This window comes from Gobio gobio (genome assembly GCF_949357685.1).
Source record: "Gobio gobio genome assembly, chromosome: 8".
NCBI classification, from domain to species: domain Eukaryota; kingdom Metazoa; phylum Chordata; class Actinopteri; order Cypriniformes; family Gobionidae; genus Gobio; species Gobio gobio.
The window spans coordinates 30582521-30607794 of NC_137114.1; the positions used below are offsets into that span (position 1 = coordinate 30582521).

At 36.3% G+C, this 25274-nt stretch overlaps 1 protein-coding gene across 2 annotated transcripts in view; it reads left to right on the top strand.

The window, feature by feature from the left end:
• The window catches only part of rpa1 (replication protein A1), a 59844-nt gene extending 35078 nt beyond the window's left edge, over window positions 1–24766 (top strand). For both annotated transcript variants that reach the window (XM_079823884.1, XM_079823885.1), the window contains 5 exons: window positions 2785–2914; window positions 15424–15600; window positions 16398–16505; window positions 16790–16876; window positions 24454–24766. In XM_079823884.1, the coding sequence (XP_079680010.1) occupies window positions 2785–2914; window positions 15424–15600; window positions 16398–16505; window positions 16790–16876; window positions 24454–24558 (607 nt within the window). In that variant the 3' untranslated portion in view covers window positions 24559–24766. The remainder of the gene's footprint in view (window positions 1–2784; window positions 2915–15423; window positions 15601–16397; window positions 16506–16789; window positions 16877–24453) is intronic.
• Window positions 24767–25274: the final 508 nt, after the last annotated feature.

Sequence of the window (25274 nt, forward strand, 5' to 3'; positions counted from 1 at the left end):
ATGGAAAAATTAAAGTGAGATTGATAACTGCAGTGAAAAGAGAGAAAGATGTTAATTTTAGCTATCACTCCCATAGACGCTGTATTAGAAACACTCACAGCAGCGGTAACTTGATTTTTGTAATTTGATGCAAAAGTAATATAATACAAAGTATTAGTGTTATAAATATACATACATTTAAAAAAAGTAATTAAATATACACCCATGAACATTTTATGCTTAAAGCTTTTCCTGATTGAATTATGTTTTTTTTATTTATTTTTTTAGCGGCTGCCACATTCTTTGTTTGCCTTTTGGATACCATGAAAATTAAACTTAATTAAAATAATTAAGAATTAAACTTACATATTGACCCGGAAGTATGCAAACGTGTTTTTGTTGGGTGCTGTTGCCATGGTGAATCGTAATTTCGTTGCTCCATTGATCGTGGCTGTTCATAGTTGGAGTGCATGAGCTTAACTCAGAGTCAGTCTACTCAGAGTTGATTGAACTACCTCAATTCAGCTGTTCTGAAACCCAAAACTCAGTTTCCCATCTCAGAGTAAGTCAACTCAGAGTTCAGGTTTTAACTCAGAGTTGGTTGAACCTCCTTTCTGAAACAGGCCCCAGGTGCCTTTTGGCAAACTCCAGACAGGCTTTCATGTGCCTTTTACTAAGGAGTGGCTTCCGTCTTGCCACTCGACCATACAGGCCTGATAGGTGGAGTGTTGCAGAGATGGTTGTTCTTCTGGTAGGTTTTCCTCTCTCCACAGAGAAACGCTGGAACTCTGTCAGAGTAACCATCGACTTCTTGGTCACCTCCACGACTAAGGGCCTTCTCCCCCAATCGCTCCGTTTTGGCGGGAGGGCCAGCTCTAGGTAAAGTCCTGGTGGTTCCAAAATTATTCCATCTACGGCTGATTGAGACCACTGTGCTCACTGGGACCTTCAATGCTGCTGAAATGTTTCTGTACCCTTACCCAGATCTGTGCCTCGATACAATCCTGTCTCTGAGGTCTACAGATAATTCCTTGGACTTCATGGCTTGGTTTGTGTTGCACTGCTAACTGTGGGACCTTATAGACAGGTGTGTGCCTTTTCAAATCATGTCCAATCAGCTGAATTTACCACAGGTGGACTCCAATCAAGTTGTAGAAACATCTCAAGGAGGATCAGTGGAAAAAGGATGCACCTAAGCTCAATTTTAAGTGTCATGGCAAAGGCTGTGAATACTTATGTACATGTGAATTTAGTTTTTTTAAATTTGCAAAGATTTTTATACAAGCTTCTTTCACGTTGTCATTATGGGGTATTGGTTGTAGAATTGAGGAAATAATGCATTTAATCCATTTTGGAATAAGGCTGTAACATATAACATAAAATGTGAAAAAAGTGAATACAAAATGTGTGAATACTTTCCGGATGCACTGTATACTTGGTTCTGATCAGTACGTTTATCTACCTCTTTTAGGTGAAGGACCTAGTTATGGCATATAGACATGAATGTTGCTCAAATAGTTTATTTACGCATCATTTTTGAAAGCAGAAAAAAAAATACTATTGAGAGAGCACTCAGCCAAGACTTATTAATGGCAACCCCTGATAGATGCATGTGTATTATTAATTTTCTTGCCTCTTACTGTTCCTGTCACAAGTATTTCATGTCCTCTGACATGTGACAGTCCGTTCAGTGCTCAATCTCACTGCTTTCCTCTTGTTGTCTGCTCGGCTCAGTTCAGACACGCTGCACTGAGCGCCAGCCTGTCACTCCACTGCTCTAAAGCACATGCCATTTCCAATTTGCTCCTCCGGTGTTCATTCTGCCTTCCTCGATGGCACTGCCCGTCATCCATACATTCGAGCTCAGTCAGCCAATTACCGCACACCATCAGGTCTTGGCCATGTGAAGCGTTTGTTTTATTCTGCTGTATTGTTTGTTTATGACTCATCTGCAAGATTCACAATTAGTTTCTTGCTTTATTCCAGCGTAGTATAATTTTTCACACTGTATGAATACGCTTAACAGGCCTGCCTTTTTTTAATATCCACTTGTCATTTAATCGTGCTGGAAATGCTGGGGACAATTTTTTTTATCAGAAGTAGGCTGATCCTTTTTGCAATGCATGATGTGCTATATTTGGGGAATTATTTTGGGAAGTACATGAGTGTGGTGATATAACAAAGAAGCTGAAGGCATAGGTGAGAGACCGTGCTTTAGAATTAAATCCATTTTTCAGTTGAGAAAATTACACAGCCCATGCATCCAGGGCCACATGCTTGTCTGTTAACCTGGATATTTTGAATTAGTCATGCTTCCCAGAACAAGCCCTGAACCCTTGTATTTACCGATCCACCCCATCCTACCCCTTCGGTACCCAGTCCTACGTTCTCAAGATTATAATGCTATATTGATTCCTCAGACACACGGATTCATCCTAAGAGAGCTTTGTTTTTGTTTTGTTTTTTTTCTCTCTCTCTCCAACCTCTGTCTTTCCAGCCACTCCGGAGCATGAGTGAAAATGGGTTTCTGATTTCACCATTCCGGACCTGACCCCATCTCCCTGAACCGTTCCTACACTGTTGATTCGTTTCACAAGTAGCCCCCAGCGCCTCTGCAGCCACCGCTGCTGTTTTTCACTTGCATCTCCCTAGCTAGTCAATGCCTCTTTCAGTCTCTGTAGATCTAGTTAAGATATCAGCTACTTATCTGCCTGAACAGATGAGCTATTGCCTTGTATGTAGAAAAGAACAGATGTCTGCCTGATTAATTTTTTTGATGATTGACAGCATTTTTTTTTTTAACAGGTATGATAAGGAAGGACATGCTATGGATGGACAGTCGATGACTGAATTGAGAGGACCTGGTGGTGGTGGAAACACAAACTGGAAGACCCTAGCGGAAGTCAAGAATGAGCACTTAGGCCATGGAGACAAAGTAAGTCACCCAAACATTAATAGTTGTCTCTCAATGAGAATTCATTAGTTTTTTTTTTGTTCAGTTTTTTTGTGTGCATGAAGAGAATGCATTAGAATATATTTCCAAAAAACACTTTATTACATTTATTTGTTTATTTATTTATATAATATTTACATCAAATTAAGATTGTAGTATATTTCAAATGTATATTTAATTTAATTTTTTTAATTATTTCCTTCTGAAATCGTTAGATTTCTAATGTCAGAAACCAAAAACAGTTGGCCGCCCACATTTATACATCAACAAAGCAAACAAATTTTATTAGGAAATGTATTATGGCTCATTATGTAACATATAGCAAACTTGTATATGTCAGGGATCCTACGCAGTTTGGAAACGTTTGGAAAAAAGAAAGCAGAGTATGGAGTAGGCTTGCTACGATAGTCGGTGTTGCCGGTGTTACCGGTGTCCAGACTCAACACCGGTTACATCACTTGCCCACCGTGGCACCGCCCACCATCTTTTTGATTTTTTTATAGTAATAAAATAATTTAGTTCAGTTAGAGAACAGACAATACAAATAAAAACTGAACGTATCTGCTTAATAAAGCAGGATCCGACCGTGAGTCTCAGCAGCGGCAGGAGTCATTCATCAGATTTAAGAGTGAGGAGCTGACTGAGATGATCGCGGAAGATTTGGTTTCAAAGCGAAACGTAAAAGCGCCTATTTAAGGGAGTTTGTCATTTGTTTTGTTGTTGTGTTTTTCATTAAAAATAATAGACTAATGAACCCATAATTCAAGCAACCCGCAGCCCAATTGGCGCTAATTCAAAACCGAAAGTTAAATGTGCACGGCCGCACAGAGCGCGCATTGTTTACTTTCGCCTGGCTCCGCAGTGCAAGCCTCCGCTACGCTGACTGCGCACATTTCTTTTTGCCGCGCGCACCCTCGCGCTCGAGCGGGCGCGTCGAGTATAAACGAGGCTTTACGGACGAACTGTTATTCATTCATGGCGTGCATCTCAATCATAGACTGATCAATGCCCTGACTACTGAACTAGGGAACTGATTGAGACGCACCCATGGCCTCACAGAGCGCGCATTTACAGACGAGCTGTCATTCACGGTGTGTGAATACGCAACACTGGCGCGTTTTCAGTTCAGAGCGGTCGTGTGCATGTTACTTTCGGTTAGATAGAATTAGTGATTTAAAAGCCTCCGCCGGTGATACCGGTATTACCGGTGTTGTCACACATCAATTAACCGGTGGGAAAATTTCCTCACCGTCACATCCCTAGTATGGAGAAATATTTGCATTTCCAACTATTGCCCAGATGTCGTTTTCTATATTAGAAAATTAAGAATTGAATGAAAATGTATCATACATGTGTTTTCATGGCAGCAGTTTAGTGATTCTTTAGTGATTGTCAAACACTACTGAATTAATTCAAGGTGCACTTTTTCATTACGCAAAAATGCAGGTTATAAGCGTTGTGGGTTTCTTCTCACGATACTCTATTACAGAGCCTCTAAAAGGACTTTAGCAAAAAAAATTAAATAAACAGAATTTCATGTGTGCACGAGAAATCATTAAACTTGTCATATAGGACCATGTACACTGAGCCACCTGTATCAGCCCATTTCACTGTGTGGTTTATTGGCCGCCACAGAGTATGCGTTAAAGCAGACCTAAGACCTTGAAATATGACGTACTGCCCTAATGAAAGCCACATTTTGAACACTTTTTCACAGTACCAGTCTTTTTTTTAATTTTTTTTATAGGCCCTTGAACTTGTCAATGACAATACACACAGCCACATTGTGCCATCAGCCCATTCCATCATGGTTTCTCCTCTATCTCTATTAATTCATGTGCATCCATGATCTTGTTTTCTTCGTAGTAAGAAGTATTTTTTTCTTCTTCTATATTTTAGTGGCTCTTTTAATGTTGTCACTTATAATATACACTCACCTAAAGGATTATAAGGAACACCTGTTCAATTTCTCATTAATGCAATTATCTAATCAATCAATCACATGGCAATTGCTTCAATGCATTTAGGGGTTTGGTCCTGGTCAAGACAATCTCCTGAACTCCAAACTGAATGTCAGAATGGGAAAGAAAGGTGATTTAAGCAATTTTGAGCGTGGCATGGTTGTTGGTGCCTAGGGATGAAACGATTACCGGTTTCACGATAAACCACGATAAAATTGTGACGGTTTGTAATATCGTATAAAATTACATTTTTAACACGATTGTGAAAACTCGCGGTAAATCTTGTCCAGCCAGCGTTAATCTGGCGCAGAAGGCAGTGACAGCGCCGGGAGATTTTTCAGATTTCTAAAAGGACCAAATCTGAGGCGTTGTCATATTTTGACTTTTGCAAAAGTCCTGAGGGAAACTTAATCGAAGATGGTCACCCTGTCTGCAGAACATGCCAGAAGAAAGTCGCTGTAATAGGGGGAACACTTCAAAACTACGAACGCAAGGCAAGTGGACTTTGACCTCAATACCAAAACTACGTCTGGGGAAAAAGCTCACTATGCATGAAACAGCATTTCACCCCCCCCAGCCCCCCCAACCCCCCCGCTTAATGAACTTTGAGCCAGCTGAATAGACCAATCTCCTTCATGTTTTCTGTCCTCCTTAAAAGTCATCAAACGGCCAACTGCTTTGCTTAGAACTGAAACAGAAAAAAGAAAAGAAAAGTGGCATCTACTTCAGGACACAGAAGGCAAAAATATTCATCTACAAACAACTAATTGTTCAGCCTTAAAGTAAATGCAGCTCTGGTGAGCATAAAAAAAAATCTTATTTTCTCCAAACTTTTGACCTGTAGTATATAACAAAACTGCATAGCAGGTTTATATACAAGGTTCAGAGAGAGGGTGGAAAATGGCCATATAAAACAAGGTTTGTGTGTGTGCGCGTGTGTGCCAGCCAAAAACAGGAAATTAAATGATTAAGACACAAAGATGATCCTATTTAGGAATTCCTAAATAGTGGAGCATCACCTCAATGGATTGTCTTATTGTCTGTTCATCTGATTAGTTGCAATCAGTCTGCACTGTGTGGTGCATGTTCTGAAACAAAAGACACAGGGATGCACACATTTAGTTACACTTACTTTTTCTCTGCTCATTAATCACACATTTAATGCCCTTCCCAACTTCCCAAGGTGTGTGCTTAAGCATTACTCACATTCAGCGCTGGAGATAGAGAATGGAGATTAGCAGGACTCCATTTACTGAGCCTAATAATTAAGAGATTATACTAGAGATAAGCTGCATAATAAGTCTGACCTTGTCTGCTGCCTATTTCAGTTTTTCTGTCATATATGTGGGGGTAGTGTTGTTACAATACCAATGTTTTGGATGATACCAGTACCAGAGAAATTTCTAAATTGTAAATGCCAATTTCAGTATCACAGCAAAAGAATTCTAATTTAGAAATAATTTGACTTAATTTTTTGTCTACATTTTAAAGTTCCCCTATTATGCTATTTTAAAGTTTCCTAATTTATTTTTGGAGGTCTCTAACAGCAGGTTTACATGCATCAAAGGTCAAAAAATGTTTTCATTTTTTCATAATATTCATTGCACCACAGTGTTCAATGATTTTCAAATGTCTCGTTGGATGAATCGGTCTCTCTAAATCCCTCCTTTCCGTGAACGAATCCAGATGGCCTAGTCTGTTGTGATTGGTCTACCGCTTACAGTTCACATCGGAAACAATCGGCCATTGCAATAACTGTACTTCAGCTCACGAGGCTTCCTTAAACCTCAGCGATTGAACAACCACTTTAAAGACCGTAACGTTGACGTCGATTTTTACATCAATCCCAGCACAAGGATCGATGATGAAACATTGCAAAAACTAGTTATTCAACCTGAACCTCCATCGCAAGGATGACTTAAGCAGGATGTTTCTCAGTGATATGCTGCTCGGTCTGAGGTAAATTACATGAGATGTTGCAGCTGTAATTCCTCACCATCAGCATTAACAAGTGTCCAACAAACCTGTGTGTGTGTGTATTTGTAATTTATTAAGGTGCACATGCCGGAACTGTATTAACTGTTTCAATGACGGTGCATATGTTAGCCCAGCACTAACGTGAATGACTGATGTAACGTAAAAGTTTGCATCCTTTATCTTTAAAGCAGTAAAAACGACAGACAATCTACATTTAATAGACCCAGTTTAAGATAATAGTGGCACACGCAGCTGATTTGCCGTAGTAAGACCGTAATAACGCGAGTTAACCGGTTAGCTGGAGACCTACACAATACAAAACACCTGGTAGAAAATATATATATCAATAATTAATCATACTTGCAGTCTGTGATTCGGAGGAGCAAGCTGGTTCAAACAAAGTGAGTTATGACTTATCTTTCAAGGGCAACTGTTTTACGAATCCCGTGTTGAACTTGCTTAGATTGGAGAAGCAGTCGCCAGTAAAATGAAGGGAACTCATCAAAAGTTTGAGATTAGACTGCTCTGGTATCGTGGGTTAAGATTAATTTTAACCACTGATAAGGGCTGCAAGATTTTGACAATCATAATTGTCGATTATTCCCGTGAAATTATAAAAAAAAAATATATATATTTTTTTTTATTTCAGGTCATCTTAAGTACACAGAATAATAAAAGTGTATTACTTTTTTTTGTAATTGCGATTACATTTTATTGAACGATTACATAATTGTGGCACCCGTAATTGTAATCACGATTACAAATTCGATTAATTGTGCAGACCTACCACTGATTTTTCACAGCCTCATCCTTTGGAACTGAAAATAAACCAAATTTACTTTCAAGGGGAGAGCACAGTGTTTTGATGATGTTATCCACACGAACGAGCTATAGCAAGACATTAGCATTATCCAAATGTAGTAAGTTGTGATGTGTGAACTTCACAAAAACAGATTTGAATTTCAAATGACTCATTTAAGCAGTTCAGAGTCGACTTTCTCTTGAGATAAAATAACTTTATTTGTAGAACATAGGGAGTCCAGGTCTATGGTGTTAATGCGTTTAGAAAATGACAAACCACCAGCAATTAGTTTAAAGACTGGGTTAAATAGATGAAATGAGTGTTGTATTCCATTAACAAAGAAATAAACCTTGTCTGGCCCAGTTTAAAAAAGGACAAATAGCATTCATATGCAGCAGTACGGCACAAATTAGGGATGCACCGTTCCACATTTTTTCACTTCCGATCCCGATACCTGAATTTGGATATCGGCCGATACCGATACTATTCCGATACTATACCAGAGCTGTGTTTGCTTTAATATTATTATTATTATTATTATCATTATTGTTGATTTTATATGATGCTGACATAAACTTCACTCAACAGGCAAGTATGATATGAACATAATAAACATAATAGTGACCCAAATTATCACGGTTATCAATTTATATTTGAAAATCAACAAACAAAAAATAAATAAAGCAGCTCTAAGCACATTTTTAAGCTAGATTCTGTGGGATTTCCTTCCTTATAATGGCCGTCGTCAATGGCAACGCATAATGCATAAATCTCTAATATTATATCTGTAAATATATTCTCAAGCAATATTCTCATCAGTGTTCTATCAGCTATGACACATTTAAATCTAGCATATTTTGTGTAAGAGCCCATACAGCAGGGGTGTCCAAACTTTTTTTAAAGGGGGGCGGATTCGATATTGTGGACATACCCGGGGGCCGGTCCCTTTTCTATTTTTTATATATATATATATATATATATATATATATATATATATATATATATATATATATATATATATATATATATATATATATATATATATATATATATATATATATATATATATATATATATATATATATATATATATATATATATATATATATATATATATTTAATTTTTTTTTTTTTTTTTGACAAAAGCTTGAGCTGACAGTAGAGTAGCTTGAGATAGGACACAAAACATTTATAGATATTTAACAATATCTGTAAAACTTTCATCAACCAAAAAGTTTTAATGGGTGAAATTTTAATATTATTACGGAGTTAGAACTCTATTCTTATTTAAATTTAATAAGTGCTCTATTTAGATCACCACAGGTAAAACCACACTACAAAACATGCTTTTCTGACTTGGTATTTCTGTCTTTTTTCCAGACCAAATATCTAAAAATTCTTAAATCAAGATGCTTTTACTAAGGAAAATTACATATTTTTTCTTGATTCCTGGGGGGAAAAAATCTAAATGAATTGAGTTTTTGCTTGAAACAAACTAAATTATCTAATTAATGGATTAAAGATTCCAAACAGAAACATTATTTTTCTTACCCCATTGGCAGATATATTTGCTTGTTTTAAACAAAAACTCACTTCAATTTAATTTAATTTTCCAGATAACAACAAAATATATCTAATGTCATTTAACTTATCGCGTAACATCTTGATTTAAGAATTTTTAGATATATTTAGACTAGAAACAGGACAAAAATACTAAATAACAGCATTTTTTGCAGTGCACACAAGGCAAAAAGTAATATATATATATATATATATCTCTAGAATGGTATTTAGTCTATAGACATAAATACAAATGCACAAAACTGCAAGTTTATGACAAAAAATTGTCTGCAATTTGGCCTTTATTACTCATTTAATACATGTCTACATTACAAATTAAATAAAATTAGATATTAACCTACATTTCTGACAAATTACCATGGTTACAGGTGTTACCACAGTAAATCCATGATAAATTTCGAAATGCGAATTGTTGTTTGAAAATTATTTTGAATCGGCTCAGCTGATTTGCACGTTAGTGTTGTTTATTAAGTCAGCGCTGTTTAACTGGATTTAAATTAAATCAAATCACAGAGAGATTCGCAGCTCGTACCGGAGACCTCTGCGCTGAACTCGAACACTTCTCAAGTTCTCACGGGCTTCGGAAGGCTGTTTAGTGGGCGCGTGATCGAGACACTCATCAGGTAAACACATATTGTTCAGAGTCAGAGCTCGCGAGTGGTACAGAGCACAAGCAGAGCTGTTTCGTTCCGCTTTGGGCGCGGTTTCCCTGGCCTAAAGTCTAGTACTGCCACCTTGCGGTGACATCGTGAAACTGCATGATTTGTAAATGATCCGTGGCGGGCCACATGTAATACATTTTAATTGACGCGCTGCGGGCCGTTTGAAATTCATCCCCGGGCCGCTTTTGGCCCGCGGGCCAGACTTTGGACACCCCTGCCATACAGTATTCTAGTGAAATAAAGCATATATTTTCATATGATTTGACAGTTTATTTGATTAAATATCAAAAATCCAAAAAGTGTGCATCATACCTAACACCTAGATGAACACTTTACAGTCAGTTTTATGACTAAGTCATTCTCTTCAAATGCCATTTAAGTTAGAAACGTGTATAGCCTACCAATGTTGTATGTATCTTTAGAGACGGTCCCTAGATTCGCGAACGTCAAGCCAACCTAATGCCAGTCATATAAGATGCGCTGTGGTTCTGCTGTGTTTTGTTTGAAACTATTTTCGGTGCTGAAATATAACAAAAACTGTCAATCACTGTATGATGAATTAATCTCCTGCGTGCATCGCACGTTTATCTCTGCTTTGAGTGCAGATTTCAGCGAGCGTGAGAGCGGCGCGCGCTCTGAACAAAACTCCGCTAATCTGAACGCCGCTGATTATTATATTCATAAACTCAATATAAACACGTGTGGCTTTTGAGAAGACCATAATAAGTTAAAAGTGGCTGGTGTGAGTGTTACACAGCCGAAATACACGCAGATGGCGATTGTCAATGTCAAGCCCTGATTATTATCTCTTAAATGTCACCGTAGTCTTGTCTGCTTTTTTAAATGTTTGATTGCGTTCGTTGTGTTGTACGACGCAAGGGAGCTTCCACCTCTCTTAATTACGGTTTTGCAAACATTGTCTTTCTCTGCGGTGTTTCCAGTGTGAAGTATTTCCACACAGCTGACATGTTGGCTAGCCACAATGCTGCTCAATGCTATCCTGCTATCTGGGGAATGGATTTCCTGAGTGGGGCGTGTCTCATAACTCTGTCTCTCATTGAGCCGCGCCTCCGTTCAGGAAATCCATTCCATAGTTTGCAGCCAGCTAGCAGACAAGCCGGCGGGAATCACTTTTGGAGTCATTTCAGCAGACAACGTTAAAGCGCAGACGTGGCTCATGGGTATCGGATTTCTCCGCAGGTTGGTTCGGGAAAATCCGATACGTGAATTAAGCTGGTATCGGTCCCGATACCGATACTGGATCGGATCGGCCCCATCCCTAGCACAAATAATCAAATAAAATAGACAAATTATACGAAAATGGAAGGTCAGACAGATAGACAGGCCCTGGATCATCAAGGTCAAGTAAATCCAAAACTTGACTTAAGTTCAGTCTGAAAGAGAGTTCATATGAATAACACAGAATGACATATAGGGGACATAGACTTCATTTATCTGCAATCTAACAGAAGAAACCACGTATTAATATAATTTCAATATGTATGTAATAGGGCTGTCAAAAGATTAATCGCGATTAATCGCATCCAAAATAAAAGTTTGTGTTTACATAATATATGTGTGTGTACTGTTAATTATTATTTATATATAAATACACACACATTCATGTATATATTTAAGAAATATTTGCATGTATATACTGTATATACATTTATATAATCTATAATATATATAAATATAAATGTTTTATATATAAAAATATTTTTTTCTTAAATATATACATGCTTGTGTGTGTATTTATATATAAATAATAATTAACAGAGTACACACACATATATTATGTAAACACAAACTTTTATTTTGGATTCGATTAATCGCGATTAATCTTTTGACAGCCCTAGTATGTAAAGATAACCCTTTATTGATGATTGTGTTTCAAAAATCTGAGCTATTAAAAAATTTACTTGTCTGTCATTTCTGAGCTTTGACGTTGTCATTGTGTTAAATGTGTGGTCACATGACCAAACTACCCAACAATGTTAGACCTGCCCAGAACTCTTGTAGGCATCTGAAATTTGCATTATAGATGAACATTTGCTTCATAATAGAAGTTGCTTTTCAATACCACAAAATATGTGAGGAAAAATTGTGGCGGGTGCATCAAAAAGACAGAGCGCAGTAGAGGGAGATAATTAATATTCAGCGCAATAGCATTCATTTACTTGAAATATCTGCTGTTAGATGCTAAATTTAGGTTTAAAAGTTAACATGTAATTCAACTATTTTATGAGAGTAGTAACTCTGTTACTTTATGTAAAGGGATAACAGTGTGTAATTGAATATAAATGTAAGACATTTCTTATAGCCTTTTTACAGGATAAAGATTTTACAGTAACAGGTTACTTTGTCCATAGCGAATGTGTGTGTTCCTGCAGAACATTCCTCTTACCTGGTAACACTGAGTTTTTTTCTTTCTTTAATATCATTTTAATGTAGGGATGTAAACTGTAATTTTGCTTAGTAACTTTGTTGCACATAATGCATAGCACAGATATACCCTTATGTAAAATTAACCATGGTTTTATTATAGCAAATTATATTGGTATTTTGGTTTCATTATAAAACCATGGTAAATTTTTGTAAGGGTAGATACTATGTATTTTCATAGCACTCAGCTGACACTTTTGTTTGAAGCACAACATAGGGCAGGATGTAGAATAGTGTTTTGTCAATAAAATGAAGAGAATTATATTATATCCGGTTAAGTGAAAAGATAATTGGCCAACTAATCGATTATCAAACTAATTTTTAGTTGCAGCCCTACTGTAGATGCAAGGGGTACTGCAGAAGTGTGATGTCTGTCTGTTTCTCATATCTTGTTCTGTTTTCAGGGGGTGGGGGGGTTTTTCTTTACATATTTAAGTGTATTTAAAAAAAAAAAAATTGTATACTTACTCTAATATCTCCTCGTCAAAGTTATTTTAAGGGAATTTTAAAATTGATTTCCATGACTGGAGAGGTCATGGATATTTCCATAGTGAATGTAGATTTAATTTGTTCATTTAAAAAATATTTCATACATCACCATGGAATTGCATTTTAAGAAATCTTTATGAAGATAATATCTTTTTATCCAGTATTAACAACTAAAGTCATGGAAATACATGGTATGGAAATCATGTTGGGAATTTAAAACAGGCTCTTATTGAAAAGTGCATTTTATTTAAAGTATACTGGAAACAAAGGTTTTCATGATGTTTGATTGAGTTAATGGTATATATGCATTTTTCCATATGCTGATAGATGAAACAAATGACTTTGCTCTGACTTCTCAAATAGCATTTCTATCTTGTATAAAATAAGTGACATTGTCAGCCACATTGACAGCCAACTAGAAATAATGTTCAGCTCTGCACTCTGTGAGGGCCCATTCATCTACCAAACAAATGTGACAATTACATAGGTATTTACTGGATTAATTATTGTATTTCAGAGGCAGAAATGTTCAGAGGGATTTTTTTTGTCACTAAGTGAAATGACAGTAATTTATGAGGATATTTCAATTATTGAATAGCAAGCCTTTTTTTCCTCTCTGCTTTGTCTATGCCATTCACATTTCCATAGAGACTTTTTATTTATTTGAAGTGATACGGAATATCAATTCCAGATTTTCGAGAAGTTAATTGGGGTTGAATTCTCAACAAGCGAAACAACTGGGTGGTCAGCAGTACATCTGTTAAAAGAGAAATCAATTACAGTAGTACACGTTTTTGCCAGTTGTTGTTTTCGTATCCCATTTCCTTAGAAAATAAGGGGTTAAGACTTTGGCATAATCTATACAGAGCCTCTGGCAAAGAGAGATGATAAATCCACTGTGAGCTGAATTCTCAGGCCGTGGAAAGGCAAAGTACCCCTTTTTGCATTTCATTAAAGAGTTAGTTTTACTGCAGAAATATGAATCAAGACCTGGGTTTTTGAGGAATGTGTGTGTTAAAGGGTTAGTTCACCAAAAAATGAAAATAATGTCATTTAATACTCAACCTTATGTGGTTCTACACCCATAAGACCTCCATTCATCTTCGGGACACAAATGAAGATATTTTTGTTGAAATCCGAAGGCTCAGTGAGGCCTGCATTTGCAGCAATGAAATTTACACTCTCAAGATCCATTAATGTTCTAAAAACATATTTAAATCAGTTCATGTGAGTACAGTGGTTCAATATTAATATTATAAAGCAACGAGAATATTTTTGTACCAAAAAATAAAAAACCCGAAATAACGACTTATATAGTGATAACGATTTCAAAACACTGCTGCATGAAGCTTCGGAGCGTATCGAATCAGCGAGTCGAATCATGATTTGATCACGTGTCAAACCACCAAACTGCTGAAATCACGTGACTTTGGCGCTCCGAATCCCTGAATCGACTCACTGATCCGATATGCTACAAAGCTTCATGAAGCAGTGTTTTGAAATCGGTTATCACGAAAAATATTCTCGTCGCTTTATAATATTAATATTGAACCCCTACTCACATGGACTGATTTAAATGTTTTTAGTACATTAATTGATCTTGAGAGTGTGAATTTCATTGCTGCCTATGCAGGCCTTACTGAGCCTTTGGATTTCAACAAAATTATCTTAATATGTGTTCCGAAGATGAACGGAGATGACATTATTTTCTTTTTTGGGTGAACTAACCCTTTAAGCCATTGTAGGTTATTGCGGGGGAATGTCATCTTTGTGCTCTCATCAGCAATGTTGTCACCCAGGGTAAACATGGGTGCTGTGTGTTTTAGGAACATTTATTTAATGTGCTTCTCCAGAACCTTGTCATGCTCAGGTCCAGCTGCTGACCCCTTTTTCACCTTGTAATCTGTAGTCTCCTGTGGCTGTCCTCCATCTTTTTTCTTAATGTGTGACGTGTATAAAATAGTAAGGTGCCCTTAGCTGATTCAAAACTTTTTTAGTTTCTTCTTATTTTTCTTCTCACCCTTACATATGCAATCTTTTTCTTATCTGAATCCATCTACTGGGCTATATGGGGTACTTTCCATGATTAGTTTACTTTCGTTTAGTACAGCCTTTGACTTCCCCTCCAGGTGCTCTATAGGTGCTCTTTCCTTTCTGCCTCCAGCCCTGTTCAGAAGCCCTTTTTATGTTTATGCATTATCCTCTACTTTGCATATTCCACTTTTAAAAATCTATATATTAATTTCACTCTGGAGTTTTTATATGCTTTTCCGCTTGGCCCATTTTGCAACTAGGTTGCATTTTGTTTTTTTAAACTCTATATATCATGTTATGCAAGTCCTGCATCTACCACTACAGTTTTAGAGATGTTATACATTACCAGTCAAACGTTTAGACACCTACTCTGTCTTTACTATATTAGTAAAATGTGCAAAATAGTAATAAACTGCTACTGCGTTTAATTGAATCGGCTTTATGTTGCAGAAACGACACTAATGTCTCCCTTTTATGCTTCTATAAATAAAAAAAAATCATTAAAAAATGTAAGTGATGTCAACTGTCTTCTTTTCCCAGGCTGATTATTTCTCTTGCATCGCCACCATAGTCTACATCCGAAAAGAAAACTGCTTGTATCAGGCCTGTCCCAGTAAAGACTGCAACAAGAAGGTGGTGGACCAGCAGAATGGCATGTACCGCTGCGAGAAATGTGACAAAGAGTTCCCAGACTTCAAATATCGCCTCATGCTCTCGGTAAGGGACTTGCCCTTGGCTCTTTTGCCCCTTCTGAAATAACACATGGAGCTCCTCCAGTCAATATTCTCTGGTTGTCCTAAAATAAATATCTCTGCCATCCTCTTTATGCTCTCTGAAAATAGTCATTTCTGAAATTAATTGGAAGCAGAGTTTGCTGCTCTAAATGCATCGCTCATTTGAGGCATCTTTATTTCTGTTTTGCTGTTAATCAGCTCAGACGGTGTTTTGTTAATTGCTCCTTTTTGTATTTAAAGCTGCATCTCGAATTCTGGGACCGGGCAGGAATGGGCAAATACATTCTTGATGCTACAAAAATGTTTTAAAAATAGAAGCTTAAACTGTTATAACTCCATTTAGGCTCTCTTTGGTTCCAGCATCCAGACATGTTAAAGTAAATTTCAACTTTTTCATGGCTAAAGTCTGATTACACTGTATTCAGCACAAACTCTGCTACAATAATATGTGAGCAGCATGTATGTAAAAGTTTATAGTTTTGAGAAAATGCTGTTTATGCGTGGTTTGTGAAAAAAATTTAAATATGAAGAGATTGGCTTTTTGAATTGTTTGCATTTATTTGCAACACAATATAACGAAGGACAAAAAGTGGGACAAAAATAAGGGACAATCGTGGTTCTTTATAAGGGACACTAAATGTCGTTCAGAGGGTTAAGGGCCTATCTCACTTTTCTGTTCCTTGATGCTAAATCTACTGATCCATCGTTGGACTTCTAATGAATTAGGCATGAATGTGTTCTTTTGTGCCTTTTATTAATTGTCCTCTCATTCTCTATCAGGCCAACGTCGCTGATTTTGGAGACAACCAATGGGTAACTTGCTTTCAGGACAGTGCTGAGATCCTTCTTGGCCAAAACTCAAGTTATCTTGGCCAACTCAAGGACTCTGTGAGTTTCTTCTTCCTGCCTGCTTCTCACTCTTATTCTTTTTTCCCTATGCTTTCCATCCGTGTGGCCTCGAGACGCTCTGAGGAGCACGTTGTGTATCAATTGGAGTTCTTTTTGTGGTGTGTTTATGAAATAGGCATACAAGCCCAAGGGTTTTTAACAAGGTCTTACTCCAAGAGGTTGATTCAATCTCTCACGGAGTGCTCTATATTAAGAGACAAAAATTGTTCTTTTATGTTTTGTTTGTAAGCCTCTTATAATATTGTCTTGCCTTGCATTTACAGAACGAAGCTGCATTTGACGAGGTCTTTCAGCATGCAAACTTCAATACTTTTGTGTTCCGGAACCGAGTGAAGCTGGAGACCTACAATGTAAGTTTAGCAGATAAATACATCTCAGGGGCCTTCAGCATGTGGTCTATGGGGGTACAGCTGGCCGTGTGCCAATTGGAGTTTGATCTTATACTAATATTTTATGAAAAAACGACATTGTATTACGGAAAGCCGAATCAAACCAAAGATTAAGTTCAGCTACATTTTTCATTGTCCCTCACTCTTTAAAATGTATTAACCTCTTAACAAGCGCCCCATTTTTTAGGAATTCTTTGAAAACGATATACCCAAATGAAAATGTCTGCAGCTCTTAAACCCTATGGTCTATATTCATAAACCTGGTCTTATTTTAAACTAGACACTTGAAATATTGCTACCCAAGAGTCATAATAACTCAAAGTAATATGGGAACAGAGTAATATACATGTAAATATACATGTAAGTGACTCACGTTTTTTGTTTTTTGTTTTCACTTAGGGAAAAAAATATTATAATTTAATGTTAAGAGCCTGAAAATAACTTAAATATAAAACTGAATGTCTAATCATGTCATGATTCAAATATGAGGATGATTCTCTCAGTAATGTAGCTTCTGTGAGCTTTTATGTCAAGAAAAGTCTAGGCGTCATTTCAAAAAGGCCATTTATTTCAGAACATTTGCTATTGTAAAGAGTAGTTTTTCATTCAAATAAATCTGCAATAAACTGCAATATACTACTAATTATAATGGATAAACAGTTACTGAAAAACTAAAGCAACTATTTACAGAGATTACAAAGTGTAAAAAACTCATTTAGCTGATGGGAAGCGTCTGTGAGAGACAGCGCGCTCCACTGCAGCTGGCCATGGAGAACGCGCAGCCAGCGCGCAAAAACAGTATTCACCAAAGCCTACTTACGCAAACTGCGCAAGATAATGCCTTTTGATTGGTTACTAAGTCCATCAATCAAACCTTTGTTGGAAAGGCATTGGCTGGGCACCGAGTGCCTTTATCCAACGAAAACCATGGGCGCAATGATTGACAGCTCACCAAGCCTGTAAGGCACTTCCTCTATATGATGCATCCCAGAAGAGTCTCTGATTGAAGGAGAGAGACGAGGGAGGGTTTAAAATACGTGGGAGAAGCTATTCTAGCAGGGGGAGTTTGCCAGACACGGAATAGAATCGATATTTCATTGAAAATGGACATGATTGATCACGCTAACTCAAAACTCTCTTGCAAACAACGGAGGATTTTTAGTTTTTTCCCTATTTTTTCGTTGTTTTGGATTAAAAAGTGGGATGCATTTTGAAGAATGGACTCTTACACAGAGATGTATGCGGGTGTTTATTGGATTCGTCCGATCTGATCTGAACGACAGGAGATGAAAGATGAGTAACGCTGATATTATGCTAATGTTTACATGGACGGTCCTTTAGCGTTTCATTTAACCCTTTCCTCTCTGGTGTATTTATTGCAAAAACAAGTTCAGAACATGAATCTTGAGTGTTTTAGCTTTCAAATGATGCATAGTTTGTGATAGTTGATTGAATATTTTGTATAAAACAAAAGTAAATAAAAGTACACACCCCCCCACTTCCGTCAACCCCCCCGTCCACGATCCGATGCGGGTTAAGAAGTTAAGTAAAATTTAAATATAAAGACATTATTTTATTCAGAAAGGATGCATTCAGTGAGAGAAAATACTTTCATAATGCTTTAGAAAAATATATATATTTAAAATAAATGCTGTTCTTTTCAACTTTCTATTCAGAGAATCCTGAAGAAAAAAAACGTCGAAGATAATAAGAAATGTTTCGGTTACACCAAATAAAAAAAAGACTATCATTAAAATATTTGACTAATTAAATTTTTTTATTTTTTTTAATATTTGACAATTACTGTTTTTCTGTATTGCTAATCAAATAAAAGCCATGGTGAACATAAGAGACTTCTTTTTAAAACTTTTGAACAGTAATGTACGTAAATACATGCATGCTATTTAGGGATGTACGATGTATCAGCTGCCATATTGGAATCCACCGATATATGTTCATTTTTAATGTTATCAGCCTAAGTAAATTAGGCCAAAATATGAAGAGTTCCGATGCAAAAGCCGCTAAATGCCACCTCCGTAAAAAATAAGATGATGATATTGAGCAAATGCTCTCTCACACAGTATACGTTCAGCAAATACTTAAGCTTCAAATCCGCTAAATCCCTGTGTCGGCCAATTCAGAAATTCCAGAAACCAATCAGAAGACGAGAATCGAATCATGATTTCAAGATGAATGATGGTGTGCGTATGGGCCGGTTTTCAATTATTGACCTGCAAGTGTTTATTATGTTTTGTCCATGGTTACAGTTACAATGACAGGATTTCGCAAGTTGCAAGTAAACGCAACAGTGTTCTTTGTGTTGCTGTGAAACTGACAAAAAAAGACGTGGCAGTCACGTGCATCACAGCTCTGGATCCATTTCTTCATTGTTAGGTTTTTCTATTCTGCTTTCATCATTTGCAATGTTTCCAGTTCCATCTTAAGTGATTTTAGCAATTGTTTACTGTCTTGTTGTCCAATAGGGTGGACTTGGAGGTTTTTGCACAAAAAAAAGCACACATGGACTTTGCAGCAAAATGGTTGAATTTGTTAAATACCAGTTGACTAAAGTGACATAAAAAAGGCAATTCTATAATTGACTAATAACCTTTTCATTGCCATTTAAAGTGAAATTACTTAACGTTAACATAAGAGCCTGATTAAAAAAATGCTCTTTTAAAAAAAAACATATCAGACAAACCTAGAGGTTTTTGCATCTGAACTCTTCATATGTATTGTATTATTTCCTTCAGCTGAGACGCTTCAGATGGTCGATGTTTGCAATGATGATTAGCTTGAAAAGCTTGAAATATGATTGGAATAACTGTATTTTCCTTTTCAGAGTTAAGTGCAACATGTACAGCACAAATCTGTTATACATAAAATTATAATGAGGCTTTTAAATATAAAGAATTATTGGTATCGGCCAAAATGTTCGTATTGGTGCATCCCTAATGTTATTATTGGCTAGGTGTAAAATGCAACACATTTTATGCATACTACAACTATCTGCTCCACCTCTCTTCACCCTTTTGGCTCCTTGGCCTGAAAAATTACCCATGCTGTGTTATCTTTTTTCATGGTCAATTTTCAAGGCAAAATATTTGCTAAAATTGCATAGAGATCAGGGTAGAAGGAATCTTTTTTGAAGTTGAATGAAACGTATATCACCATGTTTTTTGCACCTTTGATATGATTGAGATTTATGGAAATTAACACATCATCTCTGCCACCCTGTCCATCTCAGCTCTGCTGATAAAAATGGCTCTGTGCCTTGTTCTTTCTGCATGACATGCTGCATGAGATCTGTGTAAAAGAACTACATTGACAGATTATCTGTGAATATTAAGGACGTTTGTGTTGTTTCTGTGAACCTGAACACCACCTACTCAATTTACCTTCCTGAAACACACCTGGTCACAAACCCAATGCAAGGAACTTCTCAGGGATATTTTCCATCACCTGTTTTTCTTCTGATTATCTGAGTTGAGATTCATATGCTACTTCTCAAAATTAATTTAAACTTAATTTTGACTCCATTCCATATTAGCTACATATAATTTATATCCTTAAATTGGCTAGCTTATTTCTTTAATCGAGTTAGGCATATATAGCGGTGCAGCAGTCCGTCTCTGTGTAATGCGATTTATTATTCTGCAGGGAAATTAGTATGCATCTGAAATGCTGTATCAGTATCCGAATTCCCAGACATCACATTGCTGGTGATCGTTAAATTGCATGTTCAGGTAATGAAATCAGTATACAAGGCCACAGTCAGCACTCGTGAAGGTCACCTTTAACTTGGGCGTATAAAAATATGGATCTTATCCGATTTAGGAGTTTCTCCAGATACAGACATGAAAAGTACAAGAGTTTGGAGTATAAAAACCTGGTTTGAACTATCAAACCTGGAAAATTAGTGAAAATTATTAAAATCAAAATAAATTTATGATTGTGTTGAAAATATGAAAATTACATAATGACTTGTGGTGTGGATGACGATCGTGATAATCATTGTTGTTGTTGTTATTATTATTTTATCTGAAAATTTGCTAATTAAATGTATTGGGAGCCCTGTAGAAATGCACATAACTGGAACATGCGTTTTAATAATTACTATTATTGTTTAGAATAACCCAAATGTCAGAACAAATTTATTTTGTGAATCCTGTGGGTGTGTGGAACTTTTCTGTGAACCAGTGAACCCACATGAACCCAAACATAGTTTAAATTTTTTTTCCTGCCTCTTAATACAGACTAGACATGTGCCGGTAAACGGTAATACGATATACCGCAATAATGAACATGCACAATATTGTTATCGTGGGCACTTCAAAATACCGTGAATAATTATTTATTACGAATTATTCAGATTTTTAGAATGTATTTTAAGAATACTTTACCCATCAACCGTTTAAAATGAACAACGCGTCAAAGAGGAGCACTGATGTAAACAGACCGTTCATGAGCCGAGCACATGGCGGAAGGCGTGAAGACGCTTTCAGACAACAGAGGGCGCTGATGGAACAGCAGAAATACAGCCGTTTCCCCAGTAACCACAATCCGGTGCTCATCATCACATAACCTAATACTTAAAGACTTAAAGTCATTTTCAAACTTAAATTTTTTTTTTTAAGTTTTAAATTACATGCCCTAGATATTGTTTGAATATGTTCTGACTGTTGTTCAATCACACACTTTACAAAATGGCTCCATTATTTAACATTAGTTCATTCATTAACAAACTGACAATGAAAAATACTTCTAAAGCATGTATTAATCTTAGTTAAATGTACATTTCAGCATTTAATAACACATTATTAAAATCAAAAGTTGTAACTGTATTATTTAATGGACCTGAGCTTACACTAACAGTTGCTTTTTTAAACTACCATTATCAAAGAAGAATAACTTCTGTAAAAATGTAGCTATTCGCTCTTTGTTAATGTTAATGCATTAACTGGCGAGACATTATTGTAAAGTGTTACCTATTGTTCTTTATAATTCTTAAGCACTTTAATCTGTTTTAAATATTTGTTTACTTTATACATTTTTGTGTATTGCTTTATTGTATTTAAATGTTTGGTTCTTTTGTTATAAGAAATTTTTTAAACCTGTTATAGTATGACAACACTTTTTTGCAACTTTTTTTTAAATATTGTGATAATACCGTATACCGTGATAAAAGCTTCAGCAATTAATCGCAACATGAAAATTGTATACCGGCACATGCCTAATACAGACTGAAGCTAACAAATCTTTTTCCTTTTGGTTCCACTGTTAAAAATTGTTTGCAAGCCGCAATACGTTGAAATGCATAGAAAGCTGCCCAGTGTCATTAAATAATATGCTGAATACTATGCAATAATTTGATAGCTATTTGATCGCTGTTCATCTTTCTCATTACTGCTCTGCCTATAAGGTTATAGTTAGGTTAATAGGTTTATAGTTAATGTATGTACAGGCTGTTTGGTGACACTTTTTGTGGAGGTTTAAAAGTGTGCGCTACAATAGAGTAGAAGTAGAAGCATCGTCTATGAACAAGCTATGAACTCATGCAGTGCAGTCCAGTGCTCTGAGAGCAAAACTCATGGATTTGCATAGGAATCATTGTCTGGTAGGGTTTCTTGGAAGATATGACCAGGGTTAATCTCTGAACAAATATTTGGTCGGTGGTTTAAGGTAGACGTGTATATGTTTGGTTAGATTTTGTGTAATCAAATGCTTAAAAAGATTGAACCTACAAATGTCTACTACAAGATTGCCAAAATATGGGCAGCGGATTGTCTTTTTGCCCATCATCACCTAGTTCTGCAATGCCAAATCAACAAAATGCTGCTTATTCAGGTTCATTTTATTTGATCGTTTTTGTATCCTGTGGGTTTTAATGAGAATGAGTTTATTAATGTATGGCAGATTTGCATTTTAGTCTGCGCTCTCTGTCTCTGAGGCAATATCACATTTAAAGATGTTTAATGCCTGCAGTGGTGGCTAAATAGGTTTTTAGGTTAAAGAGTTTCCACAGGGGTTGGTAGAAGATGTTCATAATTTTTACAAAATTGTGAGTGGTCTATTTGCAGGCTTCTTCATAAATACAACTCAAAATACTGATTTGTGATTTTAAAAATAGCAACAATTCATATTCAAACTGAAAACATTTGCACCATTGAGACCTCACTACTAGGGATGTCCCGAGCCGATATCAAGGATTGGTATCTGGGCCGAATCAGACGATTTTAAACTTTTTTCGTTTTGTTTGATTATATCTACCAATGTCGTTATACAGTATTATTAGAATTAGATAGAATTTGCATAAATTCCCATGATCGAATGCCGTTTAAATTAACGATCAATTAATTTTTAGTCTTAATACTGCAATAAGAATGAGAACGGTTTTTAATCTAAATAAAGGGCTAATGTGATTGTAAAATGAGTTGTGATTGATCATTTAAATATTTAATAATTCAATTGTATTTAATAATCAAATATAACCTCTAATACAACGTGTCATCAACGCCTCCTCAGATCTGTTATTCAGAATGTGTGGACGTGCTCTTCCTGGAACAACCCACTGAAACGGCAACTAAACTCAATGAATTCACAACGATTTAATAAAATAGTGTTCTCATTAATATTACATTAATATTACTTTTTTTTGCTGTTTAAGCTGCACACGCTGAAGCTGCTTCACCTGTACACTGAAGCTCTTTGCTAGCACGTTATTTAACTCAAAGAAGTGCTTCCTATATGAGATTAATCAGATATATACAAAATAAACATATTTCAAATTATATCTGCACAAAAGAATGCAAATGCACAAGTGAACTTGAATTAAGCTATTCAGAAAATGTGACTCTTTTTGTGCACTTCCTGGAGCAACACAATGAAACCGCATAAACCCAAACAATTCACAATGTTTTATTACAATAGTGTTCTCATTGTTATGTAATATGACCGGCCCGATCATAGTCATAAGTTTGGCATAAATCAGATATAGATAGGACTACACAAAATAAACACAACATTACAACTTACATTTGGACAAAACAAAAGGCCGCGAATGCACACGCATCCTTTGTCAGGATGGTGTAAAATGTTCCCAAACATAACTTCATTTTTCCTCGTGTCTGCTTTACGTGTTTTGTGGTTGAGCAGCCATGGCCCTGCTTAATCACTTATCGATAAGTTTTATCGATTAAATGTATTAGCGACAATTAATCAATCATCGATTAATCCTCAACATCCCTAATTAGAATATAACAATATAGACATTTAAATATAATTACTTTAATAATTGTTATATTGAAATTACTCCATAGTGCCCCTTTTTTACGTTTGAGCCCCTGCCCATTCTCTGCAGATCCCTGTAAACACCGGATTGATTTGAATAACTTAAATAAACTTGAAGCATGACTCGGATCGGATCGAAGGCACAAAAAACTTGATCAGGATGTCACTTCTTGCAACTGCTCATGGATAGGGTTGAGTTGGAAAATTTGGGGACACGGATTGTAATCCCTTTTGTTTTGTCTTCATAGGATGAATCTCGCATTAAAGTGACAGTGGTGGATGCCAAGCCTGTGGACCACAGAGAATACAGCAAACGGCTGATCATCAACATAAGGAAGTTGACTGCACAGTAGAAGAACTGCCACAGTTGCACAGAAGTTAGTTACACAGATCCCACAGCCATTGTGTTGCTCTTTTGAGTTTCTTACAGTATCGTGTATACAATTTTGTGTACCATTTTTTTTTTTTATTTCAGTAATTTACTTTATTACATACAATAAATTACACTGTATGTCTCTGCTAACTCTGTAGTACAAGTAATAAATCTGTTTGTGTTCTCGAGTCTATCTTTGTGGTTTTATTTTACGTTCTGAATTTTCTGCTTCATAAAATGGGTTGGTCACGTTTACCGCTCTGTGAATTAGCGTGAAATCAACGCTATTGGGAATTTTGCATGACAGATAACTATTTCCCCATGCATATTTCGCAACTGGTTTGAGTTACGAGGTATCACTGCATTTTACAACAGAAAGCCACTTGTTTTGAAAGTGACTTCTGTTTGAGTGGTGCTTCATACATCGCTGCACTATTGACAATAATGACCCTTCCCCCCGACCACCAGTGTTACTAATGTGACAGCACCTTTAAGGTATAAGAAACTGACTTTATAGCCCAAAAACACGAAGTATTAACATAAACACTATTATATGCACTGCAAGTATTCGCACTTGTGATACTTTGAGGAGCAATTTTCATCATGCCAGACCATAAAACAAGCGAAAAAGAAATCCAATAGACTATTTTCATTAAAGCTACACTATGCATTTTTTCGCCGCTAGGGGTTGCTAAC